Genomic DNA, 17,367 nt, shown 5'->3' with positions numbered 1-17,367 from the left:
GCAGTGGGAGCCGCTTAACACTCCGTGGCGGTGACAAGAGTGGTACTTGCAGCGGTGAGGAATAGGAAGTTCTTCCCTTTTCTGCTCTCTGCGTTGCACTGCTGGCAGCCAGGTGGAGGTGATGGCGTGCTTGTGCACGTTGCACTTTCCCACCGAAGCGCGCGTGCGCAGCCCTTGACAGTACAGAACGTGAGACGCCGAGCGAAGAAGAGAGGCGCTCTTTCCACGTCTGCACACACACACACAGGCACAGACATGGAGATGCGCAACGAAAGGGGTGTATGCGTAGGTCGCTCGCTCTACCTCCGTGAGCCTTTCGATCTTTTTTTACTTTAATGATATGCCTCTCCTCTCCTCTTCAGCGTCATCCCTGCCGACCTCTCCTCCTCCTCTCTGGCTGCTCTCGTCACGACGCACACAGAACACCTGTCCTCTCGACACCGTCCTACTCACGCATACCAGTCAGCTCTCTCGTTTCGCTGCCTTTGGTGCCGGTGGGGTAGCTGCAGACTGACGCGCTGCGGATGGATGGGCACATACACCCGACGACGGCGGTGCACAGCTGAACGGCATGGAGCCTCACCCTTCTGCAAGGATTCTTACTGGAGACGCGCGTACTTCATCATTTTCTCCAAGCCCCTGTGATTCTACCGGCCATGGTGCCCTCGTGACACGCCTCCCGCGCCACGGAGGTGGCAACCGAGATGCCTTCAGACAACATGATGAGAGCGGCGGGCAGCCTACCCCGCCGTTGCGGATCAGCACACGCCGACTGCAGGTGTTTAGTTACGTACTCGCGGAGCTCAGCAGCGCCACGACTCTCCTTCCAGACTACACAAAGGCAATCCTGAATCTCTCGCGGCGGCTCGTCGGGGCGTGGCAGGCAGTCACAGCGGCTGCAGTTGCGCGGACTCGGTATGAGCACGCGCTGGTGTGGGCCATTCACCAACAGTGGAGGGGCCCCGATGCGTCCAGTTTGCGGCCTCCGTCGCCAAGGGGGAAGACTACCGAAGGCGGCCGAGGATTCGTCACGGTGCCGAGACGCTCACTTCGAAGGCGAGAACGAGAGCAAAAAAAACGGAGCAGCTCCATGCCAGCCACCGCAGCAGCGACTGCATCGTGTGTGCCACCCTCGGCCGCTGGTGTACTTTTCGATTCGGTAGCCGCTTTGCATAAGCGTCGCCGTCTGACCCGAGAGGCGACGTCTGCGACAGCGAGCTGGACCGCAGGTGGAGAAAATCAGCGAGCCCGTAAGCCGCCGCCGCCGCGCACCCACGCTCCTAGAGGCGACGGCATGCCGGCGTCTCTTCGCTTCAGCTCGCCCATGTCATGCAGCAGACACCTGCGAGCTGATGGAGGAGTTACACCGCTTTCACGGGCGCTCTTAGATCGCCACCGCAGCGTCCGCCACGACCGATCGGCGCGAAGGTGGCATCGGCGCTTTCTGCAAATGACCCTTCAGCACCTGTGGTGCGGCGCGCAGGAGGCGGAGGACAGGGCAGGACAGAATGTGGAGCATATTCGCGGCCTCGTCATCAACGCCCTGTATCAACAGTATCTGCAGGTCACGGTAGAGGCAAGCTACCACGACTTGGTGCTATATCGCTGGCTCTCGCCGTCGCTCTTCGCGATGCGCCGTAGCGGTGCTGGGGCGAGGCAGGCGGGGTCTCACCACGGCCGTCGTCAGCGCCACCGCAGCGCGTCGGCGCACCAGGGGGACGGCTCTCTCTGGTACGCACGTCAACACCAAGCTGCAGTGCAGGTAGCAGCAGATCTGCGGCTTCTGCGCCATGTGCTATGCCGCCCTCGCATTGCTGCGGGCCCGTCCCCTGACACAAGGAGGCGCAGCGGCAGCGGCGGCTCGGGCGTCGTTGTGGCCTCGCCGGCAACGAAACACAGCGGCTTGCTCGATCCTCCGGCGTCATCGTCTACAGCCGCTGCTGAGAGCGCCGTCCCTGCGGAGAACTGTGCGCCTTTCGCCAACGTGGGTGGATGCACTGCGGCTGCCGGGGCAGACCGCGAAGGCAGCAATGGTGACGGTGCGGCTGCGCCGCGGCCTGCCTCAGCTGGCAGCAGTCAGAGTTCCTTTGAGCTCAGCTCCAGCGACACCTTCAGCGACCGCGTGCTCGCGGTGCCGATGCTGTTACGCTCGTTTCTGCAGGCGTGCCTCTCATTTGACCCGACGCACTGCGCCTTCGCCCTCATGTCGCGTTGCGTCGTGCTCGCCCAGCACGTTCGGAGCGAAGACGACGAGCAGGCGATACCGCACCCTGTCACGCCGGATGAGAAAGGGGCCCAGGGCGGAGTGAGCAGAGGTGGCGCAGGTGTAGTCGAGCGCGTCGACAACGAGTCGTCTGAGGGGTATTTCGGTCTCTTTTACGTAGTCATCGCCCGCCGTGCTGTCGGTGCGTGCGATTGCAGTGCCATGTGCTTTGGCAACCACAAATTTATCTTTGTCCGCTGCCACGACACCGAGGCGTTGCTTCGAGAGGCAATGGCGGAGGCGGAGAGCGACGAGAGCGCGGACGAGGGGAGCGAGGGGTCGACGGCAGCGACTGCGGATGAGGAGGATCTGCACCTCGCTCACGTGTCACGCCGATCTGCAGAGGCAACTGCAACTGCATCCACATCGTATGACGAGGGAGAAGAGGCCGATAAGGTTGCAGGCGTCGACACAAGGGCACAGCTCTCCAACTCCGTGTCCGCAGCAGCTGCGCTGACCCCAGCAATCAAAGGCCTGCGGGGCCGCCTTCGCCTATTGCGCCTCCACGCCCACGGCCCTCACACGAAGGAGCTGACTCTGCCGGCGCGAGCACAGGGGATCAGGGTTCTCGGGGCAGATGACGCACGGCGACTCAGGCGCGACGCCAGCGAGTACAGCGACAGTGGCGAGTGCCGCCTCGTTGAGGAAGCGAAGCCGCCACAAAGGGTGCCGCCGCAGGCAGGAGCACACGCGCCACTGTCGTCTCTGACATCGGCACCGCCGAGCGGCAGTCCACACGGCATGCCTCTTCAACGGCCGCATGCACTGAAGGTTCTGTATCCCCCAGCAGTGCCCATCGAGCCGACACCCGCGGCAGCACCCGCGTGGAGTAGCGCGACACTTCGCGTTGCAGCGCATCCGTCTCCGATTGCCGCAGCTCAGACGCAAGGGCGCTCGCTCAACGAGCAGGCACCCTCAGCACTTGTGAAGCGGCCGCCCGCGGAGGCGCTTTCGGCGTCGCTCGACCACTCCTCCAGCGGGAGCGTTCGTGCTGCCGCGTCTGGGGAAGGATCTACCGCAGCGACCACGGCGCCAGCGTGCCCCGCGTTAACACCGCCGATGTTTCCAGACGCTCGCAACAGCGCGGCCTCGGGATCTGGTGCTTCGGCGCAGTCGGGAGCCGCACGGGAGGATGCAGCGCCATCATGCTCACCCCTTACCCGCCAACTGCAAGGGGTCGGAAGCGCCTTACCAGACGACGGAGCTGTTGTCCATGAGGACAACATCGACGCGGAATGCTCGCGTGCTCCTGCACTCAGCCCGCCTCACACTGATCGCAGCCGGCTCGCTGCCAGTGGTTTACTCTCAACGCGTTGCATTGCCTCAGCCACACACCCCATCACGAACGCGGCGCGTCTGCCACTTCGGAGCTCGTCATCCGCGTCCCTCGCCACCTCTTCTTCCTCCACTGCTGCCTTCCGCGGTCTCAATGATGATGATGAGGCAGAGAGGGTTCATTGCTTTCGCCGTCTGCCGCGCCGCCGAGGGCTCGGCGCTGAGTACTCCGATCGTATAACAGACCGGGATGATGAGTGGGACGCAGAGGAGGAGGAGGATGCGGCGGCAGTAGACGGGGACGTTTTCGGCGGCGGCAGCACCAACACGCAGGTTTTTGTTGTGATGCACTCCCTACTTTGCAGCTTTGGGGCGGATGGCACCACAAAGGGGGGCGGCGGTGCGGCGGGCAGAGCGACTGCGGCGTTGTCGCCCTTCACGTCGGCGGCGACGCCTGATTTCTTCGAGCTTCGCCATTTACGTCGACAACGCCCCAACACGCGGGCAGGAGACAGCGCATGGGAACTGCCTCCTCGGTCATGCGCGCTGTGCACCCCACACGCGGACTTTCCTCTCTCATACTTTGAGCAGCACGTTCTACTGCCGCCGGGGAGCGGGCATGAAAGACGCGCGGGGGTCGGACGCAGTGGCCGCGGCGTTGATGAAGGTGCTCGTCCTCGTGCTCAGTCGATCGAGGCTAGGTGGCCCAGCCCTCCCCCGGCGCCGCTGCCAGCACATGCAGGTGAGCCGGCAGATGCGCGGCGTGGCCGCGTGAGCTCGCGCGCTCGGGGAGCCAGTGCTGCAGTTGCCTTGGCAGAGTACAGGGTCGCTGGCACGGCTCAAGGTGCTGAAGTGCCGCGGATGGAAGAGCCGGCGCTTACGCCACTAGATCTCGAGGAGGGCGAACTCTACGACGGCGCACAGGAAAGCACTGCTGCCAAAGAGAAGGGCACGTCTTCCTGCCGCCGACTATGCGGGTCGGGTGCTGCCGGCGTGACAGCGGTGGAGCCATCAGAGGGGGACATGGCGTTTGCTGCAGAGCTCTACGCACGGCTGCAGTTCTGGAGCCTGCGCGGTCAGGACCGAAGCGCCTACATCGATCCCTCGTGGATACGCCAGCCAAGCCACACGCGACATGAAGAGGTGCAGTCGAGGACATGGTCTGCCTCCAACAGCGTCGTCGGCGACGCAGAGGGCCTGGGGGAGGGAGGGGCGGAGTGCCATCTTCAGCAGCCGACAGCACCGCTGGCCGACCACACCACAGGAGCGGGTGGTCTGAGGGGAGTGCCGAGTGGAATGGCTCGTGCAGCTCCAGGCACAGAGGCAAGAGACAAGTCGCCACCAGGTGCAAGGTCGCAGTCATCACGGTACTCGCCCACCAACGCATGTAAAGCCAACGAAGCGAGAAATAGTGTTCGGCTTCCCTTGCGCCTTCTGCACTGCACGGTTGGCACCATCGAGGTCGCCGACGAGGCGAGCCTTGCGTCAGCGAGGTCGGGCTCGAGGCGGCGCAAGCGCCGGCGTGCTGCGCAGGTTGAAGAGCGGCAGACAAAGCGAGGGCCGCCAGCGGAGGGGGAAGGTGAGACAACGGAGGAGGACGCGGATGAGCCTTCGGCAACGGAGGCGGAGGAAGGCGGTGAGGGGCGTGGGCGCCTACCGCTCTTCCCCCCTTTCACGACGGTCAATGCACGCGGCAAAGAGCTGCTCTTTGAAGCTCTGCGCGAGGCCACGGAGGTGGTGGTGTGTGGGGTGCGGGAGAGCCGTGCCCACACTGGCTACCATGACGTGCTCCATCAGCGCTGCCCCACGCCACCGCCACCGGCTTCGGCGTCTACCGCATCGGCGAGCAAGCCTGGCGCGCGCTCGGGAGGCGACGTGCACAACGCAGGCTACTCCCTGTGTGCCGGTGCCGCAGCAGCGACGCCAGCTGGTACATTGTCGAAGTCGAGGTGGCTTACAACCGTGAACCCGTGGATGGCAGCTGCCACTGCTGCCGCACGAGGGCGCGGCTTTCGTGTTGAATTCGGCACGCTCTCCCGTGATGAGCGAAGCCCCTTTGCCTTTGACACTCACCTGCACGTAGGCGCGTGCGGCATTGTCCACTGGTCCCAGGGCGACATCTCGCATGAAGAGGAGGCTGGAGAGTCACCAACGGACCCTAGTAGCGACCCAGCTGTGCTGCCCATGGCAGACCCAGCCAGCGTCAGCGCATCCCGCGCTGCGGAAGGGGTTGCCGGCGGCGCGGCGCACCGCCACGACCATGCGCACCGCTCAGAGTCTCCTCAAGTGCCCAAGTCGCGGTGGCCGAAGCTCCCCGCGAATGACTACAAGCAGTGGCGTTGCGAGCTGCTTAAGAGCGAGTTTCGTTTGGCCCGATCACGGTGCCTCGACTGCCTCCTTGTCGACCACACCCATGGCCGCCCGATTGCTGCGATGACGCTGGCGCCTCGAGTGTGGCCACAGGCGTCGCTCCACTCAGCCTTGGATACCGACTTCACCGGTGCCGGCGATGGGACTGACGAGGGTACGCAGCCGAGGCGATGCACAGGGCGGTATCGCTCTGACGCCGAGGCGACTGAGGTGCCGTCTCCACAGGAGGTGGTTCAGCGCACCGTTTACGTCGTGACTGGCTTCACCCACTACGTTGCCCCTCTATGGCGGCACCTGCGAGAGGAGAAGGCGATTCTGGTGGACATGGACCGCACCCTCATTGACAACGCCATCACTGTGCGCTCGGCCGCTGAGCGGCAGCGCCACATTCGCCTTCTGCGTCGCGTCATGGCCGTCGCTGAAGGCGTGGTGGCGGCTTCCAACCCGTGCTTGTTGTGGCACCGACACATGGCGCCGTCTTCAGCTTTCTTTGCCGACGGGCCTCTTCGGCTCGGACGCAACGACGCGGCACGGCTTACAAAAGAGGAACTGGCTGAGGCGGTGGTGAGAGGGGTGGGTGAAGAGCAGGGGGATGTTTGGTGCCACGGCGAGGGGGTGCACCAACGGTACGGCGGCCGCACCCTCCCTTTTGTGGAAAACTTCACCGAGGCTCTGGAGGACGACGGGGTGCTTCGACCGACAATACGACCGAGGCCACTGCACAGCAGTGAATCTACGGCGTTTCACACAAAGGCGGCAGCTGGCGCTTCGCCCTCCTCTAGTGGTGGCTTGCTGCATCGCTTCATGCGTCGCACTGCGTCGCAGCGGCAGCGCCTCGGCATTGTGCACTACGAAGAGTGCGGCGCTGTAAAATACACCGCTGGCCACCTGCGGGCATTGGGGCGGAATTCGGCGAATAGCGCTTCGTCCAAGAGCAGCCGCGACCACCACTGCAGCAGCTTTGATAACTTCGATACGAGAGAAAGGTCATCTGCTCTGAGCGAAGACACGGATGTCTTCAGGCCTAATTCCGAAGAGGCTGCGGCCACAGCCGCGGATACGACTGTGGCAACGCCGGATCGCTACTTCCTTGATGTTGTGTACGTGCGCCCTGGGGTGCGCCAGTTCCTCTACCGCGTCGCCACCCAGTGGAACATTCCGTTGGTACTGGTGACGAAGTCATCGCGGAGCCGCACCGAGGCCATTTTGCGTCAGGTGCTCGACCCACACAGAGTGCTCTTCCCTGACATGCAGTCGAGTGTCGTGACGGCGGATGAGATGCTGCGCTGGTCGGATGAGGATGCAGTGCCCCTTGATGCCGTCGACGAAGATGAGGGGGCGCGTGAGGAGCCAAGCACCGACTTAGCTGACCATGGAGAAGGAGTACCAGTGCAACAGAGCAGTTCGGCATCATCAGGTGTATGTCATATAGGTCAGGTGTGCCTCGTTCCGTTGCACACGGCAGCGCCCACGAGCACGACTGAGCGCATCGCACGATGCCGCAAAGCAACCCTGCGCGTTGTGCGGTGTACTTTAGATGCTGCCGCGATGGCGACAGCTCGTCGCGCGTGGCGCGCTCCGGCGTGGTGCGACTGGCCGAACCGCTTGCCGAAGCCGCGCAGCATCGCTGTCGTGGATGACGCGCCGCAAGTGTGGGCAGAGTCGGACTGGCCCTGCACGGTAAGCGTGTCCCCCTATACACTCGCCCGCGTTGACCCGCAAGTGTACTTCAGCCGTCGCGGCTACGCCGCCTCCCTCGTACTTTCCTGCCTGTACGGTTCGAAGTGCTTAAAGTGCAGTGAGGGTGTGCTGCGGCGACCAGAGTGGCAAGAAGCTGCTATGGCGCCATCTTCATTCTCTCCTCACACTCCCTCGGCATCGCTGAGCACGGGTGCGAGTCCTGGGCTTGGGGCATACAACTGGCCGCATTGCGTGTGTGTGTGCCCGCCAGGCCATCTTCGTGACATCTCTCGCGCGGAGGAGGGGGCGCCGGCTGGCTACCATAACACGAGCGACAGCGGCACCGCTTCGGATCTGTCCGCCAGCGTGAGCGCGATGCTAAGGGCGCTGCTGTGGCGTATGCCGAACAAAGCTACGCTGCGCGGCTCCCAGCAACCACTACTGCTGCCTGCTAGCGAGGGTCCGGTGGCTACAGAGATGGCAGGGGAGGCGAAGGGTGCCGAGGGCCAGACTGGAGCAGCACGCCGTGGCGACTGCCGCCGACGTCGGCGCCCGCTCCACATGGACGATCTCGGTGCCACGATAGCGCCTGCAGGCAAGGGGTTTTCAGGGGTCTTCGCTACTGCTGAGTGCGCTGGCCGGCGCGCAACGACTCGCCTAGCCACATGGACACCTGCAGCTGCATCTGGAGGCATTGGGCGGGGTGCGCGGCTACAACAGCTCGACCCCGACGGCAGCGGTGCGGATGCTCCCCCTCCATCCCCCTCGCTTCGAATGCCTGCCGACGCGACAGACCCCACCTTTACGTCTGCCTCAGTCTCAGACTCAGCGCGTTCAGCCTCATCACCATCTTGCACGAGCTCACCGTCATTGTCCGCCACCGCTTCTTCATCGTCCTCTATGCCGTTCGCATGGGGTGGGCGCTTTAGCCAAACGGCAGCAAACCACATGGGGGACACTGGCAGCAACACGCCGAGTACCATCATCACGGCAGCATCGATGCCGCCGACACCGATAGCCTTCCGTGCCACATCCGAGCCGTGGCGCGAGTCCAAAGTGCCAGATGGCGAGGCTGAGGCGGATGCTGATGAGCAGCAGCCGTCGCGCCTCAGTGCAGGCAACTTGTGCGCCAGCACCGCGCTTAGTGGCGAGACCACAGTAGGGGAGGAGGACTTCATGTTGCTCGCTCCCGGCCAGGGCGGCTGCACCGCTGCTAACACCATCCGCTACGGAGCTCCGCACTTGAGCTCCAACGACGTGGGTGACGTCATTCCTTTGGGTTTGCAGGCGGCACCATCGATGGCTGCGCCGCTTTGCACTCCAGGAGGCCCCAGCGATTCCTTTGGTGATGTTGGCGGGGGGGACTTCGCACCATCGGTCGACGTGGACTCGCTCTCAACTGGCTCTTCTAATGCCTCTTGGGTGAGCGGCAGCATCGCGTCTGTGCCTGCGGAAGATGTCGTGCCCATGCCCTCTGCGCCGGAGACTTTTACGGAGGGGTTGACGGTTGATGCCGACCAGCCAGCGCCGCCGGAGATTTATGAGTTAGAGCTTCAGTCTCCATGGCGATATCGCCTTAACGGCCCGCGTGACGAGGTGGAGGACGTCACCCCACTGTGACAGCGAGGGGCAGAGTGCAAGCGAGAGAGGCCAGCGGAGCCCTCAGATTCACCCTTCTCTCCTTTTCTGTTGCGAGGCACTGCTTGCAGAGCGCGCCATTCTCGCGTGCTTGCAGGCGAACAGGCATAGTCTCGAGCTCCCTCCACCACCACTTTGTGTACGTATACGTGAGGCGACGCTCAGCGCGGGCGACGCAGCAATGAGCGCGCAAGAGAGAGGAAGAGCAAAGAAGGCGAAACAAAGGGTAATGGGGCAGAGATGGGCCTTCATAGTGGCGTCAAGTCTGAGTGCGGGTGAGTGGAGAGCGACTGCTCTTCTCTGCCTCCCCTCCACAGAGGACCACGCCGCAGAGAACGAGCGAGAGCGAGAGAGAGGAAGGGGCCATAGCGACCTCTCAAGTTGCCCTGTCGCGAGCCCAACCTCCCTTCTCCTTTCATTGGTGCTGAGGTGATGCCACACGTAGTGCCCTCCTCCCCTCCCCTTCCCTTGGCCGTCGAACACACCCTATCCACACCGCTGCGAGAAGCCCACAGTGAAGGAGCCGCTTTTCCATGCATACGTGCCCTCGCATCTTCCGTCGACGACTGTCAACAACTTCTTTAACCCCTCACAAGTCTTAGTATCGATCAGCGCCACCCTACTTTCGACGCCTTTCAGCGATGCAGCAGCGTCTGCTTCGGCTCTCCCCAGCAGCCGCCACGGGTGCCGCGCTGGGCGGGGCATCCACGTCGATGGGCCCGTCTTCCTCGGTTTCCCCTACTGGTGCTGCTTTTATCATGTGGCGCCATCGCACTGGCCTCTTCGGCAGTACGCCGGTCCGCCTCGCCATGAACCTCCATGCAAGCGATCTGTCTACGCCTGACAGAGCTACGGTGAACTCGGCCAGCAAGAAGGAGTTCAAGACTGCGCTTTGCAGCGAGCTCGTCAACAAGATCATCGCGCAGGGATATTACCCCATGTCGCAGTTCGTCAAAGAGTGTCTGACGCACCCTCAGTACGGTTACTACGCGTCGAAGAAAAATGTCATCGGGAGCGACAAGGCGGACTTCCTCACGGCGGCGGAGATTCCGTTCTTCGGCGATGTGCTCGCCGCATGGCTGATGGATGCGTGGCAGAAAATGGGCACGCCGCGCGTACTGCACCTCGTGGAAATGGGACCGGGCCGCGGCACGCTCATGAAAACAATGCTGAAGCAGATTCAATACTCGAACCCACATTTGTTTCACTTCCTGCAGATACACCTCATCGAGGTGGGCGCGGCGCGCCGTGAGGAGCAGAAGCGCGCCCTGGCCGAGTTCCAGACGGCACAGGGGAAGATCAAGTGGTGGATGGACCTCGAGTCGCTGCCTTTCGCGCTCGAGCCGACCGTGTTCATGGCTAACGAGTATTTTGATGCACTGCCGGTGGCCCAATTCCGCTACACCGACCGCGGGTGGGTGGAGACGTGCGTGGAGGTGGACACGGACCCTGGCACGGAGGCGCACTTCCGCCTCGTACACGCCCCATCCGGGTCGATGTCCGCCTACCTCATTCCTGACGACATTCGCACCAAGGGGAAAAACGGCGACTGCGTCGAGGTGAACACTGTTGGAATGCAGACGATGGAGACGCTCATGAAGAAGATGATAGATTGCCAGAAGGCTGCGTGTCTGCTGATTGACTACGGCAAAGACGATCACATGCACAGCACGCTTCGCGGAATTCGGGGCCACCGCTTCGTTGACCCGCTGCTGTCACCAGGGGAGGTGGATCTCTCGTGCTGGGTGAGCTTCCGACAGCTTCGATGGGCCCTTGAGCGGTTGGAGGTGGCGAGGCGGCACCTCAAGTGGTTTCCAGTGATGACGCAGCATGACTTCCTCGTCGAAAATGGCATTGACATCCGATTGGCGCACGTGATCAAAGACGAGGAGACGAAGACCGCTATGAAGGTGCTGCAAAATTATCGGCGCTTGATGGACAAGGAGGAGATGGGGGAGAGCTACAAGGTGTTCGCCTTCCAGACTCGAAACTTTCCGAACGTGTCGCCTTTCTTTGCTGAGATGCCGCTGCCACCGCTGCCGCAGGGGCGTGGCAGGTAGACGGATACGTGGGCATGGCGCTGCGCTCTTGTCGACCCTACCTTCGACTCGGCCGTTGTGTGTTTGTGTGTGCGTGGGTCGCCGCCCCTTTTTTGGGCGCGGGCACATGGTGCTTGGACGAGAGGCGACGGAGTCGCCCTGGCCGGATAGAGGCACATGCGTGCTTGATGGGGTGGTTTGACCGTGACTGCAGGCCCCCTCTATCGGAGGTCGATCGAGTGTACAGGCCGCTGTGTGTGCGTGTGTGTGTGTGCGTTTGGCTGCTTGCGTGCGTGCTCTCGCGCGTACCACATGGACCGAAAAAGAGGAAACTGAACTCGGAACTGTCGGCGTAGCCGCGGAGGGTCAATCCGCCGCAGGATTTACCGTGCACAGAATTCGGCAAAGAGCAAAGGGAAGGGCCAACAGCTCCTGTGAATACAGAATCTGTTAAGCTGTGACTCTGCTACTGTAACCGCAGCCCTTCACTCGCCCCCCTCTTCCTCCTCCCCTCTGCTCCAACTCAGTCTTTCTTCGTTTACTGGGAAGATACGCACCCACACGCACGGAAGCTCTCCATATCGCTACAGAACTGAATGCATCTCTGCTTCCCTTCACTTCCTCCTCTTTTTTTTCTCTTCTCCCCCCTCCCCCTCCCCAACGGCTGCCAAAGGCCTTTTACACATGGCCACGCCATCGCATGGTGGTGTCTCGTCTGCCTTTCATCGCTCTCCGCGCGCGTCGCCTTCTTTTTCGCTCCAATACGAACATCTCGATGATGGGTACCCAGACCCATCCGCGCGCTCCGGTTTACGCTCCGTACGACACTCATGCAGATCGGCTCGCGGCCGCGGATCGGGCGGCCGCTGACCGATGGGAATCCTCGGCGGATCGGACATGGTATCCAGAATACCACCTTGCCCCGTACACAGGCTGGATGAACGACCCGACGGGACTGGTGCACTTCCGAGATAAGTACCATGTCTTTTATCAGTACCACCCTTACAGCGCCGAGTGGGGCCCAATGCACTGGGGCCACTTGACGAGCAAGGACTTGGTGCACTGGCAGCACGAAAAGGTGGCGCTGGCGCCAGGCGATGCGTGTGATCGGGATGGCTGCTTCTCTGGAACTGCCATCGTGCATGAAGGGAGACTGTACGTCTTCTACACGGGGCACTTTGTGCTTGACGCGGCAGCGCCAGATCACGCGGATGCTATCTTTGAGCAGCAGTGCGTCGCCGTCAGCAGCGACGGCGTGAGCTTCGAGAAGCTCGGCGCTATTGTGCGTCCGCCACCGGGGTACGTGCACTTCCGCGACCCGAAGGTGTGGTACCGCGACGGGCGGTGGTGGATGGTGTGCGGTGCACGCGACACAGCGAAGGACCTGGGCCAGCTGCTGCTCTTCACCACAGAGGACCTGCTTCAGTGGGACGACACGAACTGGCAAGTGCTGGGGCTGACCGAGGACAAGAATGTCTTCATGTGGGAGTGCCCTGACCTCTTTCCGCTCGGTACGCAGGAGGACCTGAATCTGTTTCTTTTTTGCCCCCAAGGAAAGAAGGCGAAAGAGTACCGCTACCGCAACCGCTTTCAGAGTGGCTACATTGTCAGCCGATGGGCCCCTGGAGAGCCATGGACGATGCAGCGGGAATTCCGGGAGCTCGACCGCGGCCATGACTTCTACGCACCACAGACGTTCCTTGCGGCCGATGGCCAGAGGCGACTGCTGATCGCGTGGTGCAACATGTGGGAGAGCCCTATGCCTACCAAGAAGCACGGCTGGAGCGGCTGCCTGACGCTGCCGCGGGAAGTGAGCTACGATGAGGTAGCAGGACAGTTGCGCATGCTGCCGGCACGTGAGCTGACCGGCCTTCGTGAGTCCCAGGTGACAGTGCCGAACGTTCTCGTACCGAATAACGGTGATAAGCTCATCCTCGAGAACTGCACTGCCTACGAGCTCGACATTTCCTTCAACACGGAGACGAGCACGGCGGAGAAGTACGGGCTGTGGCTCGGCTCGGGGGCGGAGCTATACGTGGACGCGCAGTCGAAGCGGCTGGTGCTGAACCGTCACTATCCGCACCACATGCTGAGCGGATATCGCTCCTGCGAGATGCCGACGAGTGTGATTCTGCGGCTGCATGTGTTCATTGACCGCTCATCGATGGAGGTGTTCGTGAACAGCGGCGAGGCCACCTTCTCTTCGCGCGTCTTCCCGGACGAGGGCGACCGGGCGCTGCGTGTCTTCTCGGTCAACGGGACCGCAGACATGGTGGGCGGCACCATGTGGAAGCTGAGGGCGACGGTGGAGCACTGAGCACCTCTGCCCTCCGTTCGAGGGTGCGTGCGCGTGCCTGTGTGGCGGCCGTGCTCGGCTGTCGTGGCGCGCCCCGGGTGATTTCCACCTTCGTTGAAGCTTTCCGTTTGTGCCTCCCCCCTCGACCCGCACGCTGCGGGACGCCGACGTGCATATTGGGCGCCCCCCTCCTCCACCCGCGTGGCTTTCGTCTCCGGTGCTGCGTGCTGGGAGTGCGAAAAGAAGTGAGGTGTGCGTGTGGCGGGGAGAGCTGAAAAATGCCCCTGCGTTCGCGCGTGTGCTCGCGGGGGAGGCGCAGGGAGTGTGCTGCGGCTGTTTTCTATTTGTTACTGTTCATCTGCTGCCGCTCGTCGTCCTCCTCTTCTCTGCCCGCGAGGGCCGACAGAGACCGGTCTCAGCGCACGGAGGAGGAGGGGAGAGCGGCGCAGTCGGGTGGCTGCTGGGGTGCGCATCTCCGCTCCCACCCGCATGTGCACAGTTGCGCGCTTGACGCCCTGCGCTCGCGTGTGGCCGTCTCTATTCGGCTCTTTTCCTTTTCACTGTTTTCTCTCTCCTCTGACGGGAGGGGAGAGGGGGGCGCCTCGGCGCGCATGTCGAGGGCTCGGCCCCCTCTCCCTCTTCTCATTCCTGCCAATGCTCGAGCCACTTGTGGTGCTGCCCGGCCCTCACGCTGCCTGCTGGTGTGGGGGAAGGGGAGAGGGGGGAGGATGCACGAGGTGGCGGCCGGCATGACAGGCAGCGGCTGCGGGGCGGCCTGTGCGGCGGGCATGTAGAACAAAAGCATCAAGGCACGCTGAGGCGATGGGTGGTGGTGGTGGTGGTGATGCAGCGCATTACTGTAGCGCGTGTCTACCCGCTGCTTCGCGCCCGCCATCGCGCCCTGCGTGAGAGGGTCGGTGGCAGAGCGCCGCACCACTAGCACGCCCTCTGCGCGGCAGCGCGTGGAAGCGTTGGAAAGGAGGCGAAATCGCATCCGTTTACTTTAGTTGTCCACAGTGGCTGTCGCGCTGATTGCGTCTCGCTCCGATGTATGGCTCGCTGCTTTGACGCTTCCTCTCTTCCTCTTTGACTGTCTCTCTCTCTTTTTCTTCCACCGCCTTCCACTCATGGATGCCCGCTGTACACCTCGCACGCGTGCTGCAACTGAATCGGCACATCATCCGCTCAATTTCTTGACGAATTCTCTGGCGAAAGCGCCATCTGTCACCGTGCAAGCACGCGCCGCCGCCGTCTCTCTTCCACATCAGCATATTTCCAAATCTTTCAGGCTTCCTTTCATCACAGTGATTCTCGCGAGCGAGCGAGACGGAGTCTAGCTGCAGCAGGTACCCCCCGTTTCGGTGCCCCTTCAGCTCTTCGCTGCCGTCTCCCCACCGTTTTCTCTGTCTCTGTGTATCTCACAGTAGATTCTCTTCGCACGCCTCCGTCTGTCTGTCTCCCACCCCCTTTTACCCTTTTTTTAGTTTCAGTTATTAAAATATTTTTCTGGCGCGCTGCAGACACTGAGGTGGACGCGTCCGGTCTAGAGAATTTATTTTCTCTGCCCTTTCTTCTTTTCGTTTGTCTTCACCTGCGTTACCCGTGGTTCCCTGACGTGCAGCAGCGCATACAGATATACGCGTCTTGCACGCACAGGCACCTCGCTCTTCTCAACTGTGTTCCGCTGTAATTCACGCGTACACCGGCGTGCCTGATCTCTCTCTCTCTGCCACACAAGCAGGCGCTTGAGCTTCATCTGTTTCTCGTCAAGCCTTTACAGCAGAAGTAGCGCGCGCGGGACCGTGTGCGCCTCGCCCCCACTGCCCATTTTCTTCTGTTATTCGCACGCGTGCGCGCCTCGGCGCACGTGCGTCTGGGCACCTCTCCGCTGTTTTCTCGCATGCACGTTTGCTTCGTGTTCGACTGTGACTTCTCACCTGTTCCAGTAAGCGTCGAGGGCTCCTTGACAGAGAGGCGTCGATTCTGGCTACGCTCTGTGAGCACTCGCTGCCATTACAACGGAGCCTGCAAGAGCGCTCATACAAGTACCTAATTGACAGGTCGACACGCCAAAGGCATACGAGCGCCTCAAACAACCGCGGCGACGTGTATCATTGAACAGTCGCCGCTCTCTTTCTGTCACTGTTCCTTTTTCTTTTCGCTTCCCCCCTGCTCGTCCTCTCCGTTGCGTTCTAGTTAGCGAAGGCGAGGGGTGGGGTAACATCAGCAAAAAAACAAAGGGCCCGAAAAAGGGGGAGGGGAGGGGAGGGAAGTGTCTTCGTGTAGGCCTCCGCACCTCTTTGGTGCATCGCGCGCTGGACGGTGCACGCGCGAAAGAGCTCTTCTCTTCGATTCTTCAACGTTTGGTTTCTTTTTTTTTTCCGAAATTTGATGCGCTCCACCCCTCTCCCCTTTCCTTCCCCTTTTCTTCCCCCTTTCAGCTCGCTCTGGTCTGCTTTTCTGTTTGTATTGTGTAGCCTTCTCTCGACCTCTCATCTCCGTGCCGTCCTCCCCTTTTTCCACCCTCTCCGACGCTTTCGGTCACGCGTTCTGCATCCCCCAACGTTTGTTCCCTTTCGACCCCCTTTCCCTCTCTGCGTGTGTGGCCACTTTGGCCCCTCCGCCCCCTGCTGAGCCCCGACTTTTTTCTTTCCGTCTCCCGCACTGCGCAGGAAACGCTCGGTCGTATAGGTCCACCTGAAAAGAATCGACGGACGGGACCTCATTTCGTGCGCTTCTCTCTCTCTCTGTGTGTGTGCGCACGCGCGTTCGTTTTTTTCGCTGCGGAGGCCGCCGCACGGAAGATTAATTCGTTTGCTCTTCGTCCTGCTTTGCCTTGTCTCCGCCTTTTTCCCCCTTTTCTCCATCTTTGACTCCTCCGCAGGACATCGTCACCCCTCCGCCCTGCTCGCTCTGCTCTCGACCCATCAGCGCGCGCACAGAGAGAGAGAGAGGGAGGGAGAGGATTTCTGCGAGAGGGCGCTAAACGCTTCCGAAGGAGCGGGGGAGGGAGGGGGGAAGGCCTGCAAATTGTGCAGCACATTGAACACAAGAAAGTCGGGCCTTGCTTCAGGCGTATCTTCTAAAGTCAAACAAACCTTCCTCTCCCATTTGCTTTCCCTTTATCGCTGTCTCTCTTCTCGCTGCGGCTTCTCTTCCACGCCTTCGCATGCGCGCGCTCTCTCTCTGTGACGGATCTCTTCCGATAGGTTTCTGCGTGTGCTTGGGACGCCTTTCAGCAGAGGGCGCAGCTTGCAGGGCGTCTCCTCTTTCGCTTGCCTACTCTACGTCTTTTCCTTTCCAGCTACGTTCGCCATGGAACTGGCGCCCACCAACACCGGTATCGCGGACGTGCAGCCGGGCGCGTCGCATGCGGAGAGGCTGGCAGTGGCGAATCACACCGTCAAGAAGGCGTGGGATGTGATGAAGAAGCTGTGGTATCCGGAGTACCATATGGCCTCCTTCGCCAGCTGGATGGGGGTGCCAGGGGGCCTCTGCCACCACGAAGGAGTTTATCATGTTTTCTATCAGCATAACCCCTTCAGCGAGAACTGGGGCCCGATGCACTGGGGCCACTTGACGAGCAAGGACTTGGTGCACTGGCAGCATCAGCCGATCGCCCTCGCTCCAGGGGAGCCGTTCGACCAGGACGGGTGCTTCTCCGGCTCCTCAGTGAGCCACAATAATAAGCTTTACCTCTTCTACACGGGGCATGCGTGGCGCACCGACGGAGACAGCATCGGCAGCAACGGCACAATGGGGGAAAGTGCATCATTTTATCAGCAGCAGTGCGTCGCCGTCAGCAG

The 17,367-nt window shown here is 61.8% G+C and overlaps 4 protein-coding genes across 4 annotated transcripts in view; all 4 read left to right on the top strand.

Moving 5' to 3' along the window:
• Positions 1-571: 571 nt before the first annotated feature.
• On the top strand, positions 572-9,208 carry LSCM1_06103 (uncharacterized protein; the record flags this gene model as incomplete). The annotated part of the gene is made up of 1 exon (XM_067323535.1): positions 572-9,208. The coding sequence occupies one exon, from the start codon at positions 572-574 to the stop codon at positions 9,206-9,208; it is 8,637 nt and encodes a 2,878-aa protein (XP_067178640.1).
• A 659-nt stretch (positions 9,209-9,867) lies between these two features.
• On the top strand, positions 9,868-11,286 carry LSCM1_06102 (uncharacterized protein; the record flags this gene model as incomplete). Its single annotated transcript, XM_067323534.1, has 1 exon — positions 9,868-11,286. One exon carries the CDS (start codon positions 9,868-9,870, stop codon positions 11,284-11,286), a length of 1,419 nt encoding a protein of 472 aa, XP_067178639.1.
• A 754-nt stretch (positions 11,287-12,040) lies between these two features.
• Positions 12,041-13,582, top strand: LSCM1_06101 (uncharacterized protein; the record flags this gene model as incomplete). The annotated part of the gene is made up of 1 exon (XM_067323533.1): positions 12,041-13,582. One exon carries the CDS (start codon positions 12,041-12,043, stop codon positions 13,580-13,582), a length of 1,542 nt encoding a protein of 513 aa, XP_067178638.1.
• A 3,294-nt stretch (positions 13,583-16,876) lies between these two features.
• Positions 16,877-17,367, top strand: part of LSCM1_06100 (uncharacterized protein) — a gene marked incomplete at both ends in the record, with an annotated part of 1,638 nt that continues 1,147 nt past the window's right edge. The window contains one exon of the mRNA XM_067323532.1: positions 16,877-17,367. This exon is cut by the window's right edge and continues 1,147 nt beyond it. Coding sequence (XP_067178637.1) covers positions 16,877-17,367 — 491 coding nt within the window.

This window comes from Leishmania martiniquensis, chromosome 23 (genome assembly GCF_017916325.1).
Source record: "Leishmania martiniquensis isolate LSCM1 chromosome 23, whole genome shotgun sequence".
In the NCBI taxonomy this organism is placed as follows: domain Eukaryota; phylum Euglenozoa; class Kinetoplastea; order Trypanosomatida; family Trypanosomatidae; genus Leishmania; species Leishmania martiniquensis.
Note: the sequence above shows the minus strand (reverse complement) of the source record. Positions and strands in the feature narration are given on the sequence as shown.